Source organism: Oncorhynchus mykiss, chromosome 23 (assembly GCF_013265735.2).
Source record: "Oncorhynchus mykiss isolate Arlee chromosome 23, USDA_OmykA_1.1, whole genome shotgun sequence".
Classification (NCBI taxonomy): domain Eukaryota; kingdom Metazoa; phylum Chordata; class Actinopteri; order Salmoniformes; family Salmonidae; genus Oncorhynchus; species Oncorhynchus mykiss.
The window spans coordinates 18,181,201-18,206,513 of NC_048587.1; the positions used below are offsets into that span (position 1 = coordinate 18,181,201).

The window sequence follows — 25,313 nt, forward strand, 5'->3', positions numbered from 1 at the left end:
GAGACATGGGGGGGGGGGGGGGGGGGGGTTGCAACTATACTTAAAAATATATGAAATGTCTGATGTGTTATTGTTACCATCTACTAATCAATTATCTTCTTTAGGATGCTTTCAGAAAGCTCCATGGTATGTTTTGTTGAATCTGCTTGACTGAGGGACCTTACAGATGTACAGTATGGGTGAAAGATGAAGGGGTAGCCATTCAATAATGTCAACCCATATTATTTTACACCAATGTAATTTATATGTAATTTGTTAAGCAAAATTGTACTCCAGAACTAATTTAGGCTTGCCTAAACAAAGAGAAATACTAATGCCACGACTATATTTTTGTTGATTCATTTTTTTCCTCGATTAATTTGTAGAATTTTCTTTTCACTTTGACATTATACAGTATTTTGTGCAGATCAAGCTATTTCAATCCCACTTTGTAATGCATAAAATGTGAAAAAAGTCCAAGGGGGTGAATACTTATGGTACATACTGTAGTTTAATATTTGGCACTGTGGAGGGCTCTACCTGCTTTTCTGAAATGCAGCCCTCTCTGTGCTGTTGTTCAGAGAGTGAAACTGTCCTCAGGTTAGTGTATGACCCCTGCTACCCTGCTCTAATATTAGCTCTTACCGGACGAATTGTTGTCAGTCTGATCCTCACACGTCACGTACAGACACTCAGAGACACCAGTAATTATAGTGTAGCGGGTAGTTACCAAGGCCAGATAATGGTAATTAAGGCAAAGTAATGAATAGTTTGAAAATATTATTATGCTTTATTTTTGTCTGGAAATGTGATCACTAAAGATAAACAATCATCTCCCATGTCATCAGTGTCTCACACATCTGTGTATGTACTAGAGGTCGACCCCTGTTGCATGTTCAGGATGTTCAGGATTCTCCACAGGACTTTCTCTCTGACTTTATGGAGTATTTTGTGTGGCTCAATCACAAAAAAAAATACATTTAAGTCTATTTCAATCCCACTCTGTAACGTGTTCAAAATGTGAAAAATATCCAAGGGTGGGTGAATACTTTATTATACCTACTGTACAGGGCTAAAAATGAAACTGCACAGGGAGGCTCAGGCCAAAAGATGAGGGTAAATGGTGCTAAGGAATATGATTAGTAAGATGGTCACGTAGCCTAACTGCAGTCAATTCAACAGGTTCGTAATCACAAAGGCCATGCATTTGTCACAGACATCTTCTCAGAACGCCCCTATCGGAGTACGTGTTTGTACGAGTGTGTGCGTCAATGTGGATCTCTCTGTGTAATTTACAATCTGCTGTCACCTTGACATTTCATTACATTTTCTACAGTGTGAGACCAGAGGCTGCTGTGTTGAATCACTAATAAATATTTTTCCCTTCTCTTTATAAAGGTTGTTGGACACAGTACAGGCCAAGGGTAGGTTAGATGATATACTTGTTTACAACTACTGGACAGGATCCCTCCCTTCCCTGTGCGTTAGTGTGTCTCTGCAGTGACTGTGCAGTTATGGGTGTGTGAGGCGTATATGTGTGACTGCCCTCTACCATGCCTGGCACTTTCCCAGGAGAGTCATAACACAACCCTGCTTTTTCCTGGGATTTCGGATAGTCATGACCAGCCCCTGCATCGTGTGTGTGCGTGTGCGCGTGTGCATGTGCGTGTGTGTGAGAGATTTATTTAGGGTCTGGGATGATTTGGATCATGACACTATTTCCCAAAGGGCATTTCGAAGGCGTACATACTAGAGGTCGACCGATTATGATTTTTCAACGCCGATACCGATACCGATTATTGGAGGACCAAAAAAGCCGATACCGATTAATTGGCCACTTTTTATTTATTTATTTATTTATTTGTAATAATGACAATTACAACAATACTGAATGAACACTTATTTTAACTTAATATAATACATCAATAAAATCAGTTTAGCCTCAAATAAATAATGAAACATGTTCAATTTGGTTTAAATAATGCAAAAACAAAGTGTTGGAGAAGAAAGTAAAAGTGCAATATGTGCTAACATTTCAGTTCCTTGCTCAGAACATGAGAACATATGAAAGCTGGTGGTTCATTTTAACACGAGTCTTCAATATTCCCAGAAGTTTTAGGTTGTAGTGTCACGAGTCCGACCGAGGGTGTTTCCCTTTCCCGGGCAGGTGGCGCTCGGCGGTCGTCGTCATCGGCCTATTAGCTGCCACTGATTGTTTTTCCTCCCCCTCCTTGTATGTTGAGTGGTAGCACCTGTGGATGTTTAATTAGTTTGTCTTTATTAGACAGCCGGCCCGCCTGGTTGTTGTGCGGGATTATTTCTATGTAACCTTCGGCTCTGTGGTATAGGCACGTGTTAGTGCCCGGTCGGGATTGTTTCCCATTGTACATTTTGATTCCCTGTGTTTTGGGAACGTAACTTTTTTGTGAGCACCCTGTGGTGCGTTGGTGCGATTAAAAGATGCGCAGCATTGAACTCTCTGTCTCCTGCATTTGACTCCACACCCACGACACCCGGAGCATTACATGTAGTTATTATAGGAATTATAGGACTATTTCCCTCTATACCATTTGTATTTCATATACCTTTGACTATTGGATGTTCTTATAGGCACTTTAGTATTGCCAGTGTAACAGTATAGCTTCCGTCCCTCTCCTCGCTCCTCCCTGGGCTCGAACCAGCAACACAACGACAACAGCCACCATCAAAGCAGCGTTACCCATGCAGAGCAAGGGGAACAACTACTAGAAGGCTCAGTGCGAGTGATGCTTGAAAAGCTATAAGCGCGCGCTAACTAGCTAGCCATTTCACTTCGGTTACACCAGCCTCACCTCGATAGGCTTGAAGTCATAAACAGCTCAATGCTTGACGCACAACGAAGAGCTGCTGGCAAAACGCACGAAAGTGCTGTTTGAATGAATGCTTACGCTCCTGCTTCTTTCTACCACCGCTCAGTCAGATACTTAGATACTTGTATGCGCAGTCAGATTATATGCAACGCAGGACACCCTAGATAATATCTAGTAATATCATCAACCATGTGTAGTTAACTAGTGATTATGACTGATTAAATGTTTTTTATAAGATAAGTTTAATGCTAGCTAGCAACTTACCTTGGTTTACTGCATTCATGTAACAGGCAGTCTCCTTGTGGAGTGCAACAAGAGGCAGGTCGTTATTGCGTTGGACTAGTTAACTGTAAGGTTGCAAGATTGTATCCCCCGAGCCGACAATGTGAAAATCTGTCGTTCTGCCCCTGAACGAGGCAGTTAACCCACTGTTCCTAGGCTGTCATTGAAAATAAGAATGTGTTCTTAACTGGCTTGCCTAGTTAAATAAAGGTATATAAAAAAGAAAAATCGGCAAATCGGAGCCCAAAAATACAGATTTACGAAAACTTGAAATCGGCCCTAATTAATCGGCCCTTCCGATTAATCGGTCGACCTCTAGTACATACACAGATGTGTGAGACACTGATGACATGGGAGATGATTGTTTATCTTTAGTGATCACATTTCCAGACAAAAATAAAGCATAATAATATTTTCTAACTATTCATTACTTTGCCTTAATTACCATTATCTGGCCTTGGTAACTACCCGCTACACTATAATTACTGGTGTCTCTGAGTGTCTGTACATGACGTGTGAGGATCAGACTGACAACAATTCGTCCGGTAAGAGCTAATATTAGAGCAGGGTGCTGGCAGTGGTTGGGGCTTTCCAGACTGAGGAGATGGTGTGAGTGTGAACTTGACAGACACTACAAATTTGGATTGATAATAAAAAAACATGGAATGTGTTGGGTAACCACAGTAACTTGTCTGCCTGCCTTGTCTCTTGTTTTGGTTCATTCTGAGCCTCCAAGTTCAAGGATCCCTCACCTTTGAAAAAAGCTTTGATTAATCCAACAGACAGGTCTGTTTCCAACTAGCAATCAGACACATTTGTGGAGTCCATCACAGATCCAACCGTCCAAGCAAGACCTGTACTGTATGATAACAAATTGTTTACAGCCAGGAGCTTATGATACTATGATACATTACTATTTTTAGCAAGACATTTTCATATTTTACTCTTCTGGTGCACTATTTTGAGAGGAGTCCGACTGTTCTTTGTAGTTGAGGATTCTCTGGTAACAACAAATTACTCACAGAACACCTAACAGAGCTGAGAACACCAGAACACTTCTCTTACCTACCTCCGCAGACACTCAAGCTGCTTCGCCATGGCTATTTAATAGCAGGAATAGAAAGCACACGTGGAAGTCCATGCCAGTCAGATTGACAGCCAAGGACGCCTTGCTTTGTAGGACCAGGGTGTCTCTAGAACAGCCTACCTCTGGCTTCTGCTGAGACTAGTGATCGCCTTGTGTTACCATATCTAATAGCTGTTTTGGTCTCTCTTTTAAGGATATGGAAATGTTGTTTAGGTCGGCATTTGAACAGTTAGCCAGGGAATAGTGAGATGTAAATGTTTGTGTGCGGGGAAAAAACGCGATGTACTGTACAGTCGTGGCCAAAGGTTTTGAGAATGACACACACCAAGGTTGCTGCTTCAGTGTCATTAGATATTTTTGTCAGCTGTTATTATGGAATATTGAAGTGTAATTACATGCATTTCATAAGTGTCAAAGGCTTTTATTGACAATTACATGAAGTTGCAAAGAGTCAATATGTGCAGTGTTGACCCTTCTTTTTCAAGACCTCTGCAATCTGCACTGGCAATCTGTCAATTAACTTCTGGGCCACATCCTGACTGATGGCAGCCCATTCTTGCATGATCAATGCTTAGAGTTTGTCAGAATTTGTGGGTTTTTGTTTGTCCACCCACCTCTTGAGGATTGACCACAAGTTCTCAATGGGATTAAGGTCTGGGGAGTTTCCTGGCCATGGACCCAAAATATTGATGTTTTGTTCCCCAAGCCACTTAGTTATCACTTTTGCCTGATGACAAGGTGCTCCATCATGCCGGGAAAGGCATTGTTCATCACCAAACTGTTCCTGGATTGTTGGGAGAAGTTGCTCTCGGAGGATGTGTTGGTAACATTCTTCATTCATGGCTGTGTTCTTAGGCACAATTATGAGTGAGCCCACTCTCTTGGCTGAGAAGCAACCCCACACATGAATGGTCTGTTGGCATGACACAGGACTGATGGTAGCGCTCACCTTGTCTTCTCCGGACAGGCTTTTTTCCGGATGCCCCAAACAATCGGAAAGGGGACTCATCAGAGAAAATCACTTTACCCCAGTCCTCAGCAGTCCAATCCCTGTACCTTTTGCAGAATATCAGTCTGTCCCTGATGTTTTTCCTGGAGAGAAGTGGCTTCTTTGCTGCTGTCATGAAGTTGGCCTCTTTGGGTATAGCAAGCCCCATTCCCCTCTCCCTGCCTCCCCCTTGCCTCCTTCAACTAGGTTGCTGTGGTCAGAGAGACGTCATAAATTCCTGAGGATCTCCTCATGGACACACAGTATAGAGAGAGTAGATTTTCATGGAGAACAAAGGAATTCCTTCCACCTCACAGAACTTGAGGTACGAACAAATTTCATGTTCCGGAGAAAGTATAAAAGATTGGTGAAGAATCCAGCTACGAACTGGTCCGTTTGTCACAACTTGGGGAAGCTCATGGGGGACGGTGTGGCCACATTACCATAACGCTGTTTATACAATAGCCTCAGATATGAGGTTACATCTAATTGTTGTATAAGATGAATGAGTGAGTATGATACTGTTTGTATAATTGTGTAATATGATTTTGGACTGTTTAATGAAGAAAAATACAATTTCCTTTTGATTTGAACTAAATCAGAGGACCGCCCCTGAGCCCAGTTAGGGTCAGACATCCTGGGACAGCCCTTTTCGGCCCTTCCGAATAAAATCCCCACTCGGGTTTTCGATCAGCAGACCGAGCTCAATTACGAGATGGCTAAAGGTTGCAGACCATGCTTTTCTCCATTAGGAGGAGACAAAGGTTGTAGACCATTGCTGAATCTTTTAACCATACCACGTGGTTAAACTCTTAGACTATCGATACCGACAGAATAAGAACAAGTCTTTGATACTAATTACTAGTCTGCAGCTAGGAATTCAGTATCATTGAACGTGAAGAACGACAACCGCCAAAACATCCATTCTATAACGAATGTCACTTTGAACTATCCCCTCTAACCAAGACAGAGAGAGAGAGAGAGGGAGAGAGACGGACAATTCTACAAAAGACACAAACTTTTCACCAGCGATCAAGACGACACACTGAGCGTAAATATATATATTGATTGCAATTGTTCCCGAATGAGTGAGCGTTCATGTGTAAAGGATTAGCATTTCAATTGTTATAATTATCACTCTGTAGTGACTTCTTACTCGACCCCCACTTCCTCTTTTGTCTAACAAGCCGCCATGCCGGTTTGGTCCACTAGGGCACATTCTCATTTCATATAACCACATTTACCTTGTTTGTTTGTTTATGCATTTCTGTGAATTACTTAGTTAGTAATAAATAAATGATTTAAGACAATTGATGTATGGAGGACTCATAGTGAAGACTTGGTTCGTGCAGATAACCAACAATTTACGACGTTTGGAATGAAACTAACGTGAAGTAAAGTAAATAATTCATGAATCAGAAGACTATGGATCAGATATGAAAATATCTGAAAGGTTATATTAGGAAATTATAACCTTGTAATCTGAATATTTTTCCTTGGTGCCCCGACTTCCTAGTTAATTAGTTACATGATTAATCAGTTGATCACGTAATACTAATTACAGAGAATCTTTGATAAAAACTATAAGTCTTCAGTTAATGATAGTAAAGACACGACACTGCCCTTCTTGACACCAGCCCATCCTCCAAAAGTCTTTGCCTCACTGTGCATGCAGATGCACTCACACCTGCCTGCTGCCATTCCTGAGCAAGCTCTGTACTGGTGGTGCCCCGATACCGCAGCTGTATCAACTTTAGGAGACGGTCCTGGTGCTTGCTGGACTTTCTTTGGCGCCCTGAGCCTTCTTCACAACAATTGAAGTTCTTGATGATCCGATAAATGGTTGATTTAGGTGCAATCTTACTGGCAGCAATATCCTTGCCCGTGAAGCCCTTTTTGTGCAAAGCAATGATGACAGCACATGTTTCCTTGCAGGTAACCATGGTTGACAGAGGAAGAACAATGATTCCAAGCACCACCCTCCATTTGAAGCTTCCAGTCTGTTATTCGAACTCAATCAGCATGATGGAGTGCTCTCCAGCCTTGTCCTCGTCAACACTCACACCTGTGTTAACGAGAGAATCACTGACGTGATGTCAGCTGGTCCTTTTGTGGCAGGGCTGAAATGCAGTGGAAATGAGGGAAAGAGGGAATTTGGCAAAGAGGAACTTTTGCAATTAATTGCAATTCATATGATCACTCTTCATAACATTCTGGAGTATATGCAAATTGCCATCATACAAACTGAGGCAGCAGACTTTGTGAATATTTGTGTTATTCTCAACTTTTAGCCACGACTGTATGTGTTAAGTGTTGACAGGGCTGTGGTTGATGAGTTTTTAATTGATTAGTCAGTTACAGGACGTGAGTAATCTATGCATGCACTTTCTCCAGCATTGCTCTATGCACAATTGTGCTCCACTGGTTGGTAACGATTCAGCAGGAACTGACCCTGCTAACCATGATTCAGAGGTACCAACCTTGAGCCTCACCCAAAATGACTGGGAGTAGCTGTTTCTGATGTCTGTGTTGCCTACAGTCACCTGCCCAGGGGGTCAGGGGAAAGCACCTAGACCATGGAGTCATGCGGTGATTCTGGTAGACAACGGCATGACCGAATCACCTCCCAGGTTATGCAAATGAGCGGATCAGAGGTTTTTTATATAACATGACACACATTCGGCTCCTCCGAGACAAACTTAGGTGAACACACACACAAAAAATACACACCACACACACACACACACATTCAACCATGAATTCTGAATATCCTTCTGTGTCAGTTTGTTTGTTTGTTTTATTGTCTTTCTTCTAAATGGTCCTAATATATTATTGACTCTTTTTTTCTTTATCTTTGGCAGACTGAAAAGAAGCTGAGCATTGCAGCATGGCAAAGAGGCCTGCCGATCATCCTCCAGCTTACTAACCCTCACCAAATGGACCCATTTTGTTTCATTTGGGGTTAGGAGGTTTAGGATAAGAGCACTAGTACTATCAAATACCAAAAAAATAAAAAAATTAGACAGAAGGCTCCACTGAGGCCATTGTGGGGACCATGTCTAAGTCAGGCAAGATCCTGCACCTGTATGTGGAGGTGAGGTCTGTCCCAGGGAAGGAGCTGGAAGGTGGTGTGGAGGGGATGCACCCACTAGTGCTCCAAGGGCCTGACATCCTACCTCAGTCCCAGTGCACCCCCAGCCACTCCACCTCTACCTGTACCTGCACTTGCCCATCCACCTCCACCCCCAGCCCAGCCTCCATGTCCCCAGGAGTGTTGCATAAAGATGGGGGCAGCAGTCCCAGCCTCACCTCCAAGTCCTCCTCCAGACAATCTGTCAGTTTCCAGCTGGACCTACCGGACAACTCCGGACCGCCCACACACCACGAGCAGCGTCTGCCTTATGAGGGGATTGGTCAGCTGCTCTCCAAACTCCAGCCTGCACCCAATGGGCCGCAGAATGACAGTCTGGTGCTCGCCCGCTCCTCAGACATTGAGCACTACCACAGGAGGGTGCCCCTATCCCCTGCCTCCTCTGGGAGAATAACGTCCCCCTCGACTCCAACCAGTGGGCGCAGGTCCTACGATGGCTCTGGTGTGGGAGACGAGGGCAAGTGCTCTGTGGTCAGCTTTAGCTACATAGAGAAAGCCAGCATTAAGTCTGTGGACAGCCCTCGCAGTGCTGTGTGCCCAAGTGTACTTGAGAACCCTTTCAGTAGAGGTGTGGAGGAGGGGTATATGCCTGCCCACCTTAGGAAGAGGCTCAGTGACCCTGTGTGGTCGGATAGCTCCGGTAGCTCCAGCCCCAAACTGTCCTGTCCCACCTCGGGCAGGTCCCCCAGGAGCTCCCCCTGCCTCCGCAGGGCCACTCTGGACACTGTGGCCAGAGAGGCCACCTACAGGGCCATGGAGGAATTTGGCTCCCCGGAACTGAGGCGCAGACTGGCGGCCTACAGCCCAGACAGAAGCCCCAGCCTGCCTCGGTACTACCAGCAGCAGCCCCGCTGCCAGTCCTGGGGTGGGTCCCCGGTCCTGCCTAGGGGTGCCAGAACGCTGCCAATCAATGCACACCTCATAGACTCTGACAGGAACCGTGGTTTGAATGGCCTCCCCAGAAGCCCAGCTTCTCACCAGCTCTCTGTTCAAGCCAGGCAGTCCTACTACAACTTCACCATGTCCCCTTCCAGTGTTAGCTGCCACCATGGTGTCCAGAACCACAGGCTGTGGCTAGGGGACGAGAGCCCCAGGCTGTCCTCAAAATGTGGGGACCACAGCCCCAGGTTGGCCTGCAAGTTTGGGGACGAGAGCCCAAGGTTGTCTTCCAAGTTTCGCCCACCATTACCTGCAGGCAGGCCCACTGCAATTCAGCATGAAATACCAGCAAGCATGATTACCAGCACCCCAACCTCTTGCGATCAGAGGGCTAGCAGCTACACCAGCCACCGCACTCCTAGCGATAGCCCCTGCTTACCAAACAAGGTCAACTCCAAACAGTCAGGTCAGTCAAATGACAGCAAGCTGGGAGAGGGATTGAACCAGACCAGTGACCGAAGAAGTAACTCCCCAGCCACTAGCCCTCACATGGCTCATAAGCTGGCGGAGGACGCAACCAAGCTGTCCACTATCTTCATGGACAGGGGGACTCCCTCCCCCACTCTGTCACAGGCTAACTCCACCAGGTCAGAGAGCCCCACGTCTGGCTACATCTCCAGGGAGTCTCAACCCTACGCCACCCTCCATGGCCAGGGTTCTCCAGCACAGCCCCACCCTGAAGCTAACACTCACACACACTTACAGGACCATAGGTGGACAGACAAGGAGTTTCTTAGAGCTGGACCCCACTCCAGAGAGTCTAGACCAGGTCAAGGACAGGGGCAAGCCTCCCCCCTCCTACTGCAGAAGGGAACCTCCTCCCCTGCTATGCCAGCTACGCTGCACCTGGTGGTAGCGTCCCACACTCCTATCATAGACCCACGGCTGCAGAGAGCTGAGCTGCTGATGAAAGACAGCCCAACCCTGCACCGCCACCAGCCCCCACAGTACATGGGAGACCGAGGCTCCCCCAGCCTGGAGAGGAGACCGTATGACACCCGCTTTGACAGAGGGGGTCCGAGGGACAACCCGGAGAGCAGCAGGCGCCTGATTATAGGACTTGACATGGAGCCGCCAGAGAGCTGGAGCTCCAGGATGCAGCAGTGGAGGGAGAATGGGTCCGTTGCGGACAGGGAGGAGTCCTATAGTGAGAGTCCGACTGCTGATGGTGATGAAGTGTATGTGGTGACCAAGGAGGAGCTGCAGCAGAGAAGGAATGGTGCAGCTGTGTTGGGGTATCAGGGGTATAAACATGGAGTAAACAGGGAACAGAGGGGGGAGACCCAGGACCATAGTGGGGCACTGGGGTCCTCCCAAAGCTCCAGTGGAGTGACAGGCAGTCTGGGGGAGAGCACTCAGCCAGAAAGGGACTGTCTCTCTCCAGAGACATCCAGCCAGTCCAGCCAGAAGAGCAATGACACTGAAGAGACAGCATCTGGGATGCAGGTGTGTGTGTGTGTGTGTGTGTGTGTGTGTGTGTGTGTGTGTGTGTGTGTGTGTGTGTGTGTGTGTGTGAGCGACTGTTTACAAGTGTACATTATACCTTATGTATCACCTACTCAATCATTCTCATTGTCTGTTATGTTGTAGTCGGAAAGCGGATCCTCTGTGCTGGGCCCATCCTTGCACTCCCAGAGGATTGCCCGTGCCAAATGGGAGTTCTTGTTTGGACAGCCCATAGAGGACAGCCATGATTCTAAAGGTGGGTGGTCCTGAAAGAGGTCTAATGCTGCGTTCATAGCCAAGTGGGAAGGTGGTATTTACCATATAAACTCAGCAAAAAAAGAAACATCCTCTCACTGTCACCTGCATTTATTTTCAGCAAACTTAACATGTGTAAATATTTGTATGAACATAACAAGATTCAACAACTGAGACATAAACTGAACAAGGTCCACAGACCTGTGACTAACAGAAATTGAATAATTTGTCCAGGAACAAAGGGGGGTCATCAAAATTTAAAAAAAATATATATATAAAAAAGTAACAGTCAGTATCTGGTGTGGCCACTAGCTGCATTAAGCACTGCAGTGCATCTCTTTCTCATGGACTGCACCAGAATTGCCAGTTCTTGCTGTGAGATGTTACCCCACACTTCCACCAAGGCACCTGCAAGTTCCCGGACATTTCTGTGGGAAATGGCCCTAGCCCTCACCCTCCGATCCAACAGGTCCCAGACGTGCTCAATGGGATTGAGATCCGGGCTCTTCGCTGGACATGGCAGAACACTGACATTCCTGTCTTGCAGGAAATCACCCACAGAACGAGCAGTATAGCTGGTGGCATTGTCATGCTGGAGGTCATGTCAGGATGAGCCTGCAGGAAGGGTACCACATGAGGGAGGTGTATGTCTTCCCTGTAACGCACAGCATTTAGATTGCCTGCAGTGACAACAACCTCAGTCCAATGATGCTGTGACACATCGCCCCAAACCATGACGGACCCTCCACCTCCAAATCGATCCCGCTCCAGAGTACAGGCCTCGGTGTAACGCTCATTCCTTTGACGATAAACACAAATCCGACCTTCACCCCCGGTGAGACAAAACCGCGACTCGGGTTTGTGCCCATAGGCGACGTTGTTGCCGGTGATGTCTGGTGAGGACCTGCCTTGCAACAGGCCTACAAGACCACAGTCCAGCCTCTCTCAGCCTATTGCGGACAGTCTGAGCACTGATGGAGGGATTGTGCGTTCCTGGTGTAACTCAGGCAGTTGTTGTTGCCATCCTGTCCCGCAGGTGTGATGTTCGGATGTACTGATCCTGTGCAGGTGTTCCACGTGGTCTGCCACTGCGAGGATGATCAGCTGTCCGTCCTGTCTCCCTGTGGCGCTGTCTTAGGCGTCTCACAGTACGGACATTGCAATTTTATTGCCCGGCCACGTCTGCATTGCTCATGCCTCCTTGCAGCATGCCTAAGGCACGTCAACGCAGATGAGCAGGGACCCTGGGCATCTTTCCTTTGGTGTTTTTCAGAGTCAGTAGAAAGGCCTCTTTAGTGTCCTACGTTTTCATAACTGTGACCTTAATTGCCTACCGTATGTACTCTGTTAGTGTATTAACGATCGTTCCATAGGTGCATGTTCATGGTTCATTGTTTCCCATGTTTGTTCAGTGTTTAAACCCTTTACAATGAAGATCTGTGAAGTTATTTGGATTTTTACGAATTATCTTTGAAAGACAGGGACCTGAAAAAGGGACTTTTCTTTTTTTGCTGAGTTTTACTATGGGGAAAAATCTACTTGAACATCGCTCCAACTGGTTATTAGTAGTGAGAAACAAACAACTCTGGGAAGCATTGGAGTCAACATGGGCCAGCATCCATGTGGAACACTTTCAACAACTTGTAGTCCATGCCCTGACAAATTGTGACTGTTCTGAGGGCAAAAGGGGTGCAACTCAATAGTCGGAAGGTGTTCCTAATGTTTTGTGCACTCAGTGTACATGAAAGCTGTTCTTTTAGTTTGTGGTTGGCGCAGCTTGTTGGCCATTAGCCAATCAGCGTTTCTCAAACTAGTTCAAAACACGTAAATGCATCCAACTGGGAATTACTACCTTCCCACTTGGTTATGGATGCAGGATTTGCCTCACTGTCTTACTCTTCCTCCTCCATTTCGGACTTCCTAGTTCGTCAGCCCCTTCTCGTAAACAAGCAGCTACTTTCACAATACTCTTGTAATCCAATTAGCTCTGGCTAGCTTTGGCTTTAGCGCCATCATGGCCTGGCATCAGCTCTGTCCTTATTAAAGTCGGACTCTCTTCCTTCTCAAACAAACACTTTCTTTGTTTACCTTTATTGATAGTTTAGAGTCTAGACATCTCAGCCTCATACACAGCTAATCTGTTTCCTGTTAAGTATTTGGACTTTAGAGAATCTGTTGATGACATTTTCTATATCTCTGCATCTCTCTCACTCATTTTCCATCCTTCCCTATTATGTTACAGTACTCAGTTCATCCCAGACAGTCTGTTATAGGTCCCAAAACAGTGAATGACCATAAACACTACCACCGTAATAACAATCTATACATTTAGAACAGGTCATTTTATTACATTTGCATGTTTTTTAGAACAGGTCATTTTACTAAGTGCTACCAAACGTTGAATGTTATTACCGTAGTCAGTCCACTCAATACTCAATCATAATGGAATACAATCTCAAAATGACTACTGAGCTTTAGAACAGGACTTTTCTTTAAAACCAGATTTGCATGGTTTTTAGAACAGGCTAATTGTTCTATATTATTCCTACTCACTTTTACATGCTCTGTTTGTCTCTTTTGATATCCCAGACTCCTCTCAAGCCCCCCCGAGTGGGACCTCCAGTGAGTCTCCCTTGCCCACCTCCTCCCTGCTCCTGAAGCCCACAGGTCACTGGAGGGGATGGGATGATGAGAGTCAGAGTTTATCCTATCACGATGTCCAGCAGGTGGTGGATTTGGTGACTCCGCCCCCGGTCACTGTGGTTGGCTTCTCGCCCAAGACGGGCATCATCCGGAGAGCCATCAACTACGCTGAGACGGACTTAGATGCTGTGCCCCTGAAATGCTATAGGGAAACAGACCTAGATGAGGTGATATTGGCTGAGGCCGAGAGAGAGCAGGAGGAGGTGGACTCCGCCTTTGGGAGTAACCGCAGTGTGCTCGGCACCTCTGCCTCCAGCGCCAGTACCATAGTACGCACTGACGGAGAGGAGGACGAGTTGGAGGAGGACGAGCTGGAGGAGGAAGAGGAGGAGGTGGTGAGCTGGGCCAGTGTGAGGATGCAGGGGGATAAGAAGAGACAGCATGCCACCCAGGAGGACAATCAGGTGTACAGTCTGCTGCTGAAGGGGTGAGATATTCACTGCAGCTCAGACACACCATACCCTGTAGTCAGTATGTAAAGCATTTATAGAGACACAAATATAGTAGATATTTGCAAATCAGATACCTCATGTGTTCCTAATACATTCTACATGGTGTCTTCCTGTAGTTGTCCCCTGGACCACATATCGGATGCCCAGTCAGCCCTGAAGTCCTCCATCTCAGTGACTAGCCCTCGCAGGACCTCAGTGGATAGCCTGGACTCCTTCAGCCGCCACTTCGAAAGGATCATGGAGTCTCACCGAGCCAAGGGCACCTCCTACAGCAGCCTGGACAGCGTTGACCTCTTGACCTCCAGCGGCCCACCCATATTCACCTTTGACCTGCCCACCCTCACCCCTAAGATCCAAAGCCAAATTTGTGAGAGTGCTCGTCATATCATCGAGCTGAGTTTTGCCCCCCTGGCCCATCCAGAGCTCCCCAGTGTGTCTGACCCCACATGCTCTGAGAACACCCTGGCCCCCACAGGAAAGGGGCTCAGCAGCACCTCTGAGCAGGATTATACGTCAGGAGGGAAGTCCCGGTTGGAGAAAGACTGCTTGCGAACTAACTTAGAATTGCCTTTCATCAGGTGAGTGACAGACAAACATGGACAGTGGACATCTTAAGGTCTGCTTCATTTAGACCCTTTTGTATCAGCTTCTCTGCAGTGTCCGTGCAGGAGAAAGTGGTCGCACGCGCACACACACACGCACACACAGCTGCACTCACAACATTTTAACAATCTCTAAAGGATCGTTTAGCTGTGACATCTCTTGAGTGCATTTTTGTGTTTGTTTGCCATTGTCCGCAGGGGCGTGTGCTGGTGATGGTGGCAACACATTTTGTTATATGAAGATCCTATTATAAGATATAGGATCATATTATGCAGTTTCATAATGATAAACAGCTTATGCTGCATTGGTAATACATCTCTTTACTGCTGCTAGACGACCACTGTCACTAAAATCTCATACCATGTGTTGTCCCTGGAATGGCTGTTCCCAATTACTTTGATTACATTTAGAAGTTTAGGGCCTATACTCTAAACATGTGTGACTGGCATATGTTTGGTCTGGCATTTCCAATATTGACAGACAATGTCTGCTTTGAATATAGCTGTTTTGATCAGAATATGACTGATCTGACCAAATTAACTGTGTAGACATACACTACATGACAAAAAGTAGTTGGTCCCCCCTTTGCTGCTACAACAGCCTTCACTCTTCTGGGAAGGCTTTTCACTAGATGTTGGAAAATTGCCGCGGGGACTTGCTTCCATTCAACCACAAGTATTAGTGAGGTCGGGCACTGATGTTGGGTGATTAGGCCTGGCTCCACAAAGTTGGAAGCACAGAATCGTGTAGAATGTTGCTGTATGCTGTAGCGTTAAGATTTCTCTTCACTGGAACTAAGGGGTGTAGCCCGACCAATGAAAAACAGTCCTAGACCATTAATCGTCCTCCACCAAACTTTACAGTTGGCCCTATGCATTGGGGCAGGTATCGTTCTCCTGGCATCCGCCAAACCCAGATTTGTCTGTTGGACTGCCAGATGGTGAAGCGTGATTCATCACTCCAGACAAGGCTTTTCCATTGCTCCAGAGTCCAATGGCGGCAAGCTTTACACCACTCCAGTCGACGCTTGCCGATCTTAGACTTGTGTGTGGCTGCTCTGTCATTGAAACCCATTTCATGACGCTCCCGACGAACAGTTATTAGGCTGACGTTGCTTCCTGAGGCTGTTTGGAACTCGGTAGTGAGTGTTGCAACCGAGGAGTGATGATTTTTACAGGCTTCAGCACTCGTGTGTCCCGTTCTGTGAGCTTGTGTGACCTACCACTTCACGGCTGAGGCGTTGTTGCTCCTAGACGTTTCCACTTCACAATAACAGCACTTACAGTTGACCGGGGCAGCAGAAATCCGACGAACTGACTTGTTGGAAAGTTAACATCCTATTACAGTGCCACATTGAAAGTCACTGAGCACTTCAGTAAGGCCGTCATACTGCCAATATTTGTCTATGAAGATTACATGGCTCTGTGCTTGATTTTATACACCTGTCAGAAACGGGTGTGGCTGAAATAGCCAAATCAACTAATTTGAAGGGGTGTCCACATACTTTTTTGTGTGAGTATGGTATACTTTATATGCCTGTGAAACTCAACCGTAGAAATTCAGTTGTACCACTAGATGAGGCCAGAGAGCCACTGTTTCTTTTGTTGAACGTTTATCCAGAAATGAGTTTTGAGTAACGTATTGTCTGTAACATGGAGGGATTGAGTTGTGGTTTGAATTCCTGTGATTTGGGCTCAGCGGTTTGATACCTCTTTGGTTAAAGTATTGGTGTGGACTTTTGATTGGATGTGTGTGCCTGATGATTTACTTGAAAAGTGAACAAGTGTAATGTAGAGTAACTAAATTGGTGTAATTGTCATTGCAAGGTGTAGTGTATCAGTCCCTCCAACCCTGCTAAGAATGGAGTTATTATAACTATGTTTACGAGACAAATTCTATTAATATGGGCCTGAGAAAATCTAGGTACTCGGGCCCTACTCGTGAATGTTCATATACAGTATGCATACGTGTACATTATGTAAAACAAATAATGAGTATACCAAACATGAGGAACACCTTCCTAATATTGAGTTGCGCCACCCCACCCTCCCTTCCACAGGGATGCTGGCCCATGTTGACCCCAATGCTTCCCAGAGTTGTGTCAAGTTGGCTGGATACACACGTGAAACTGTTGAGCGTGAAAAACCCAGCAGCGTTGCAGTTCTTGATACAAGCTGGTGCGTCTGGCACCTAGTGCCATATCCATTTCAAAGGCCCTTAAATATTTTGACTTGCCCATTCACCCTCTGAATGGCATAGACACAATCCATGTCTCAATTGTCTGAAGGCTTAAAAATCCTTCTTTAACTTGTCTCCTTTACTTCATATCAGTGTAGATGAAGAGGATTTAACAATTGGGATCATAACTTTCACCCGGTCAGTCTGTCATGGAAAGAGCAAGTGTTCTTAATGTTTTGTACACTCAGTGTATGTTCTACAGTATGTGTAGACCGACTCATATCCATTGTATCTTCCCATCCAGTTCAAATCAAATCCACATTTAACGGCCATATACACATGGTTAGCAGATGTTATTGCAAGTGTAGCGAAATGCTTATGCTTCTAGATCCGACAGTGCAACAGTATCAAATAGGTAATATCTACAGTGCCTTGCGAAAGTATTCGGCCCCCTTGAACTTTGCGACCTTTTGCCACATTTCAGGCTTCAAACATAAAGATATAAAACTGTATTTTTTTGTGAAGAATCAACAACAAGTGGGACACAATCATGAAGTGGAACGACATTTATTGGATATTTCAAACTTTTTTAACAAATCAAAAACTGAAAAATTGGGCGTGCAAAATTATTCAGCCCCCTTAAGTTAATACTTTGTAGCGCCACCTTTTGCTGCGTGTGATTACAGCTGTAAGTCGCTTGGGGTATGTCTCTATCAGTTTTGCACATCGAGAGACTGACATTTTTCCCCATTCCTCCTTGCAAAACAGCTCGAGCTCAGTGAGGTTGGATGGAGAGCATTTGTGAACAGCAGTTTTCAGTTCTTTCCACAGATTCTCGATTGGATTCAGGTCTGGACTTTGACTTGGCCATTCTAACACCTGGATATGTTTATTTTTGAACCATTCCATTGTAGATTTTGCTTTATGTTTTGGATCATTGTCTTGTTGGAAGACAAATCTCCGTCCCAGTCTCAGGTCTTTTGCAGACTCCATCAGGTTTTCTTCCAGAATGGTCTTGTATTTGGCTCCATCCATCTTCCCATCAATTTTAACCATCTTCCCTGTCCCTGCTGAAGAAAAGCAGGCCCAAACCATGATGCTGCCACCACCATGTTTGACAGTGTGGATGGTGTGTTCAGGGTGATGAGCTGTGTTGCTTTTACGCCAAACATAACGTTTTGCATTGTTGCCAAAAAGTTAAATTTTGGTTTCATCTGACCAGAGCACCTTCTTCCACATGTTTGGTGTGTCTCCCAGGTGGTTTGTGGCAAACTTTAAACGACACTTTTTATGGATATCTTTAAGAAATGGCTTTCTTCTTGCCACTCTTCCATAAAGGCCAGATACGTGCAATATATGACTGATTGTTGTCCTATGGACAGAGTCTCCCACCTCAGCTGTAGATCTCTGCAGTTCATCCAGAGTGATCATGGGCCTCTTGGCTGCATCTCTGATCAGTCTTCTCCTTGTATGAGCTGAAAGTTTAGAGGGACGGCCAGGTCTTGGTAGATTTGCAGTGGTCTGATACTCCTTCCATTTCAATATTATGCACAGCGCTCCTTGGGATGTTTAAAGCTTGGGAAATCTTTTTTGTATCCAAATCCGGCTTTAAACTTCTTCACAACAGTATCTCGGACCTGCCTGGTGTGTTCCTTGTTCTTCATGATGCTCTCTGCGCTTTTAACGGACCTCTGAGACTATCACAGTGCAGGTGCATTTATACGGCGACTTGATTACACACAGGTGGATTGTATTTATCATCATTAGTCATTTAGGTCAACATTGGATCATTCAGAGATCCTCACTGAACTTCTGGAGAGAGTTTGCTGCACTGAAAGTAAAGGGGCTGAATAATTTTGCACGCCCAATTTTTCAGTTTTTGATTTGTTAAAAAAGTTTGAAATATCCAATAAATGTTGTTCCACTTCATGATTGTGTCCCACTTGTTGTTGATTCTTCACAAAAAAATACAGTTTTATATCTTTATGTTTGAAGCCTGAAATGTGGCAAAAGGTCGCAAAGTTCAAGGGGGCCGAATACTTTCGCAAGGCACTGTAACAATTCCACAACAAAACCTAATACACACAATCTAGTAAAGGAATGGGATGAGAATATATAAGTATAAAATATATGGATGAGCAGTGACAGAGCGACTAAGATGCAATAGATAGTATAGTATATACATATGAGATGAGTAATGCGAGATGTGTAAACATTCTTAAAGTGGCATTATTTAAGTGACTAGTGTTCCATTTATTAAAGTGGCCAATGATATGAAGTCTGTAGGTATGCAGGCACCTCTCTGTGCTAGTGGTGACTGTTTAAGAATCTGATGGCCTTGAGATAGAAGCTGTTTTTAAATCTCTCTGTCCCAGCTTTGATGCACCTGTACTGACCTTGCCTTCTGGATGGAAGCGGGGTGAACAGGTTGTGGCTTGGGTGGTTATTGTCCTTGAACATCTTTTTTTGCCTCCCTGTGACATTGGGTGTTGTAGGTGTCCTGGAGGGCAGGTAGTTTGCCACTGGTGATGCGTTGTGCTGACCGCACCATCTTCTGGAGAGCCCTGCTGTTGTGAGCGCTGCAGTTGCTGTACCAGGCTGTGATAGAGCCCGACAGGATGCTCTCAATTGTGCACCTGTAAAAGTTCAGAATTGTTTTTCACCCTCCTGTGGTTGAAGAGGCGCTGTTGCGCCTTCTTCACTACACTGTCTGGGTGCGTGGACCAATCGTGGGTGAACAGGGAGTACAGGAGAGGGCTGAGAACGCACACTTTTGGGGCCCCAGCGTTGAGGATCAGCAGAGTGGAGATGTTGTTTCCTACCTTCACCACCTGGGGGCCGCCCGTCGGGGAGTCCAGGACCCAGTCGCACAGGGCGGGGTCGAGACCTAGGGTCTCAAGCTTAATGATGAGTTTGGAGTGTACTATGGTGTTAAATGCTGAGCTGTAGCCAATGAACATCATTCTTACATAGGTGTCCCTCTTGTCCAGATGGGATAGGGCAGTATGCAGTGGGATGGCGATTGCAACGTCTGTGGTCCTATTGGGGCGGTAACGAAATTGGTGTGGGTCTAGGGTAACAGGTAGGGTAGTGGAGGTAATATGATCTTTGACTAGTCTCTCTAAGCATTTCATAATGACAGAAGTGAGTGCTACGGGGCGATAGTAATTTACTTCAAATTGTATTAGTCACATGAGCCGAATACAATAGCTGTAGACCTTACAGTGAAAAGCTTACTTAAGAGCCCCTAACCAACAATGCAGTATAAAAAAATATGAGTAAGAATAAGAAATATAAGTAACAAGTAATTAAAGAGCAGCAGTAAAATAACAATAGCAAGACTATACTCGGTACCGGTACAGAGTCAATGTGTGGGAGCACCGGTTAGAGTAGCAGCGGTGTAAAATAGGGGGGACAATGCAAGTAGTCTGGGTAGCCATTTGATTTGGGGGTAGAAACTGTTTAGAAGCCTCTTGGACCTAGACTTGGCGCTCCGGTAGCGCTTGACGTGCGGTAGCAGAGAGAACAATCTATGACTAGGGTGGCTGGATTCTTTGACAATTTTTAGGGCCTTCCTCTGACACCGCCTGGTGTAGAGGTCCTGGATGGCATGAAGCTTGGCCCCAGTGATGTACTGGGCTTTGAGGACATTATGGTGTTGAACACTGAGCTGTAGTCAATGAATAGCATTCTCACATATGTGTTCCTTTTGTTCAGGTGGGGAAGGGCAGTGTGCAGTCAATAGAGATTGCATCATCTGTGGATCTGTTGGGGCGGTATGCAAACTGGAGTGGGTCTAGGGTTTCTGGGATAATGGTGTTGATGTGAGCCATGACCAGCCTTTCAAAGCACTTTGTGGCTACAGACGTGAGTGCTATGGGTCAGTAGTCATTTAGGCAGGTTACCTTAGTGTTGGGCACAGGCACTATGCTTCTAGCCCCCTCTTATTCATGGTATCTGTTGCTTTTGTACATGTCTTACTACTCAAAAGTCGTCTTAGATCTCGCTCAAAAAACTCCCGTGGCTTATTTTTTAAATTGGCATGTTTTCTTTCTAAATGTCTGCGCAACAGTGATGGTTTCATCGAGTTGTAAGATAGTACTTTTGCACATATAACAAACTAATATAAGTGAACCCCAAATCAATGTAGTTCTCATCATATTTGCGCCTCTTCGATGGTCCAAAGTCCGTCTGTTGTTCGGTGCTTTCCCGGGTAAGGGGGCAGTAGCTCTTCGGCTGCATCAGATTCTGTCAGTGTTCATGCGAGCTGGATTAACAACAAATGTAGAATTACTGATACTAGCATTGGATGTGCTCGTGGAAGCAGAACAACTTGTGTCGTCGACAGGTGCAGGTGTAGTACTGCCGGCAGGTGTAGTACTGCCGGTAGTAGTAGTACTGCCGGTAGAGCTGGTATGTGTCTCTTTGGACACGGGTCTTACTTTTTTTTAAACCATTTATACATTTTCGAGCGAACGGAATGAGCAGCAGCCTTGTTTGGCTACATACATTAGTGGAATTCCCGCGAGAGAGAAACGGTTAATGTGATTGGATGTTAATTATTTGATTGGCTACCTGTATTTGACATTGTTATTTCGCTGAACACGAGATGGTTTAATTTTATTTTTGGCAGTGAAATGAGGCTACTTGGGCGAGGGGGAAATGGAAAATATAGATGGACTGTTTTAAAAATGTGAAGATAAAAAAAAAAAAAACACAAACAAATTTTTTTTTAATTGCGCGTACCCCTGACGGCATTGCGCATACCCCCAGTTTGGGAATACCTGCCATAGGCTACTTTGATTTAGCTTTCATTCCTACTTGTTTGGCTTTACTGAAACATTTATTCCTTGATTGTTGCTTTACATCTGATACATGTGTATTTTCTGAGATATAGGAGCTGACTGAGATGTGAAATCAGAAAGTAGGTTAGAAACATAGAAAGGGGGGTCAGTGGGAGAGAGGGAATGTAAGGGGAGACAAAGAGAGGAAGAGAAGAGTGAGGGGGTTTGCAGCCATGGAGAGAGGAAATGCATACCTTCTCCAGCAGCGGAAAATAGCCCAGCTGATGAGCGATTCGCAGAGAGAGGCACACACAGACCAATACAGACAGAGAGAGAGGGCAGTGAGAGAGAGAAAGACTGAGACTGACCAAGTGTAACTTTGAGTTCAACAAAGATCCTGCCAAGTTATTACCACATACTGTGTCCACCAGCTTGGATACTTCAAAGTTTGGAACGAGAGAGTTACAGGGAGCTGAAGAGGGAAGGAGATTGAGGGTGAGAGAGAGCGAGAGAGAGAGAGAGAGAGGCAGACAGGACAGCAGGGGAGGGCAGCAACAGGCTAAAGGCAACAGATTAGGGCGCCAAATAAGGCAGAGAGAGAATCCAGACACAAAGGAGGGGAAATGGAAGAGAATATGTTGTGCACATTGAAGATCCTGCTTGGCTTAGGCTGAGAGCAGGGCGGTGTCAACGTGTGGCTAGACAGTGGGCAGAGGATCGCTGTGGTCAGTAGATCCGACTGTTGACTGCCAGGGTTACATCACTGCCGAATGCCGTGGTTGGGTGAAAGGGCCGTGGCTCTGGGGACAATATGGCGCATTATTTGCTCTGCTGGGGGGGCGGGGCTTTGGAAGACATGTGCCTGGATGCCCCCTACCCGGCCATATACCGGTGAGTTCCTCACTTCACTGTACTTTACCTCCAATGGTCTGTTTGTCTGTCTGTCTGAGGTGTGTGGACCCAGACAGTGTTAAAGGGATAGTTCGCCCAAATTACAAAATTAGATATTTGTTTCCTTACTCTGTAAGCAGTCTATGGCCAAGATATTGCAGTAATCCATGCTTTGGTTTAGTTTCCCTGGCACTGTTTCCAAATACTAACATTTTAGCATTTGTGGCATGTATCCCGTTCAAGTCATGGGATCGATATTAGCCTTTTTTGCACATAATAAATAATAATAATAAATAAATAATAAATAATCCTAAAGTATCTAAAAATTATTTTGAAGCTCACTAAAGTCACTTAACAATGATTTGTTATGTGCGAAAAATGCTAACATCAGTCCCATGACCGTTAGCATTTGGAAACAGTATTTGCCAGTGCTAGGGAAACTAAACCAAAGCATGGATTGCTGTCATACTTTCTACGAAAGGAAACCAATGTGTCATTTTGTAATTTGAGTGAACTATCCCTTTAAGGCAGTGTTTCCCAAACTCAGTCCTGGGTGCCACGAATGGTGCATATTTAGTTTTTATCTAGCACTACACAGCTGATTTAAAATAATCAACTCATCATCAAGCTTTGATTATTTTAATCAGCTGTTTATTGCTCGGGCAAAAACCAAAACGTGCACCCCTGTGAGGCCTCAGGACCGAGTTTGGGAAACTCTGCTTTAAGTTCTCAAAGAAAGTGGAGGCTTACTTTATTAGGTGCTTGTTTGTAATGAATGGTCCAACGTTATGAATAATTAAGTGTGAAATGATTTTGAACAAGATGGCGCCGACGGAGATGGTCGCTTTGCTTCAACTCCTTGGGAAACTATGCCGTATTTAGTTTTTTTTTATGTATTATGTCTTACATTGTTACCCTAGGAAATCTTACGTCTTATTACATATATCCAATAGTTATTTCCGGCTGTAAGAGCGACGTCAACTTACCAACATTACGACCAGGAATACGATTTTCCTGAAGCAGATCCTCTGTTTTGACCACCACCCAGGACAATGGATCTAATCCCAGAAGACGACCCAAAACAACTGCCCTGCAGAAGGAGTGGCCTTCTGGTCAGACTCCGTAGAGGTGCACATCGCCCACCGCTCCCGAGTATACTACTCGCCAATGTCCAGTCTCTTGGCAACAAGGTAGACAAAATTCGAGCAATGGTTGCCTTCGAGAGACGTCAGAGATTGTAACATTATCTGTTTCATGGAAACATGGCTCTCATGGGATATGTTGTTGGAATCAGTTCAGCCACCGGGCTTCTCCATGCATCGCGCAGACAGAGATAAACATCTCTCTGGGAAGAGGAAGGGCGGGGGTGCATGCTTCATGATTAACGACTCATGGTGTAATCATAACAACATACAGGAACTCAAGTCCTTCTGCTCACCCGAACTAGAATTCCTCACAATCAAATGCCGGCAATATTACCTTCCAAGAGAATTTTCGTCAGTTGTCGTCACAGCTGTGTACATTCCCCCTCAAGCAGACACCAACATGGCCCTAAAGGAACTTCACTGGACTCTATGTAAACTGGAAACCATATATCCTGAGGCTGCATTTATTGTAGCTGGCAAAGCAAATTTGAGAGGCTACCTAAATTCTATCAGCATATTAATTGCACTACGCGCGGGGGTAATACACTCGACCACTGCTACTCTAACTTCCGCGATGCATACAAAGCCCTCCCCCGCCCTCCCTTGGGAAATCCGACCACGACGCCAACTTGCTCCTACTGTCTTATAGGCAGAAAATCGAACAGGGTGTACCAGTGACTAGAACCATTCAACGCTGGTCTGACCAATTGGAATCCACGCTTCAAAATTGTTTTGATCACGTGGACTGGGATATGTTCCCGGTCAGCCTCAGTGAATAACATTGACATATACGCTGACTCTGTGAGTGAATTTATAAGGAAATGCATTGGAGCTGTTGTACCCACTGTGACTATTAAAACCTACCCTAACCAAAAACCGTGGATGGATGGCGGCATTTGTGCAAAACTGAAAGTGCGAACCACCGCATTTAATTATGGAAAGAGGTCTGTGAATATGGCTGAATATAAACAGTGTAGTTATTCCCTCCGCAAGGCAATCAAACAAGCAAAATGCCAGTACCGGGACAAAGTGGAGTCGCAATTCAACGGCTCAGTCACGAGACGTATGTGGCAGGGTCTACAGGAAATCACTGACTACAAAAAGAACCTGTCAAGTCACTGACGCCGTCGACAAGCTAAGCACCTTCTTTGCCCGCTTTGAGAATAATTCAGCCATTGTCGCGGCCCGCTAACAAGAACTGCGCCCTCTCCTTCTCCGTGGCCGAAGTGAGTAAAACATTTAAAATTGTTAACCCTCGCTAGGCTGCTGGTCCAGATGGCATCCCTAGCCACGTCCTCAGAGCATGCGCAGACCAGCTGGCTGGTGTGTTTACGGGCATATTCAATCGCTCCCTATCCCAGTCTGCTGTCCCCACATGCTTCAAGATGGCCACCATTGTTCCTGTACCCAAGAAGGCAAAGGTAACTGAACTAAATGACTATGGCCCCGTAGCACTCACTTCTGTCATCATGAAGTGCTTTGAGAGACTACTCAAGGATCATATCACCTCCATCTTACCGGCCACCCAAGACCCACTTCAGTTTGCATACCGCCCAAACAGGTCCACAGACGATGCAATCG

At 45.5% G+C, this 25,313-nt stretch overlaps 1 protein-coding gene across 2 annotated transcripts in view; it reads left to right on the forward strand.

Annotated features, from left to right (window-relative positions):
* The first annotated feature begins 8,059 nt into the window (after positions 1 to 8,059).
* Positions 8,060 to 25,313, forward strand: part of LOC110502377 (PH and SEC7 domain-containing protein 1) — a 52,239-nt gene continuing 34,985 nt past the window's right edge. Inside the window, exons 1-4 of one of the 2 annotated variants that reach the window (XM_021580347.2) lie at positions 8,060 to 10,721; positions 10,866 to 10,977; positions 13,566 to 14,106; positions 14,248 to 14,709. In XM_021580347.2, coding sequence (XP_021436022.2) covers positions 8,241 to 10,721; positions 10,866 to 10,977; positions 13,566 to 14,106; positions 14,248 to 14,709 — 3,596 coding nt within the window. In that variant the 5' untranslated portion in view covers positions 8,060 to 8,240. Of the gene's footprint in view, positions 10,722 to 10,865; positions 10,978 to 13,565; positions 14,107 to 14,247; positions 14,710 to 21,476; positions 22,588 to 25,313 lie in introns of those variants that run through there. The other variant, XM_021580348.2, reaches the window with a different exon arrangement.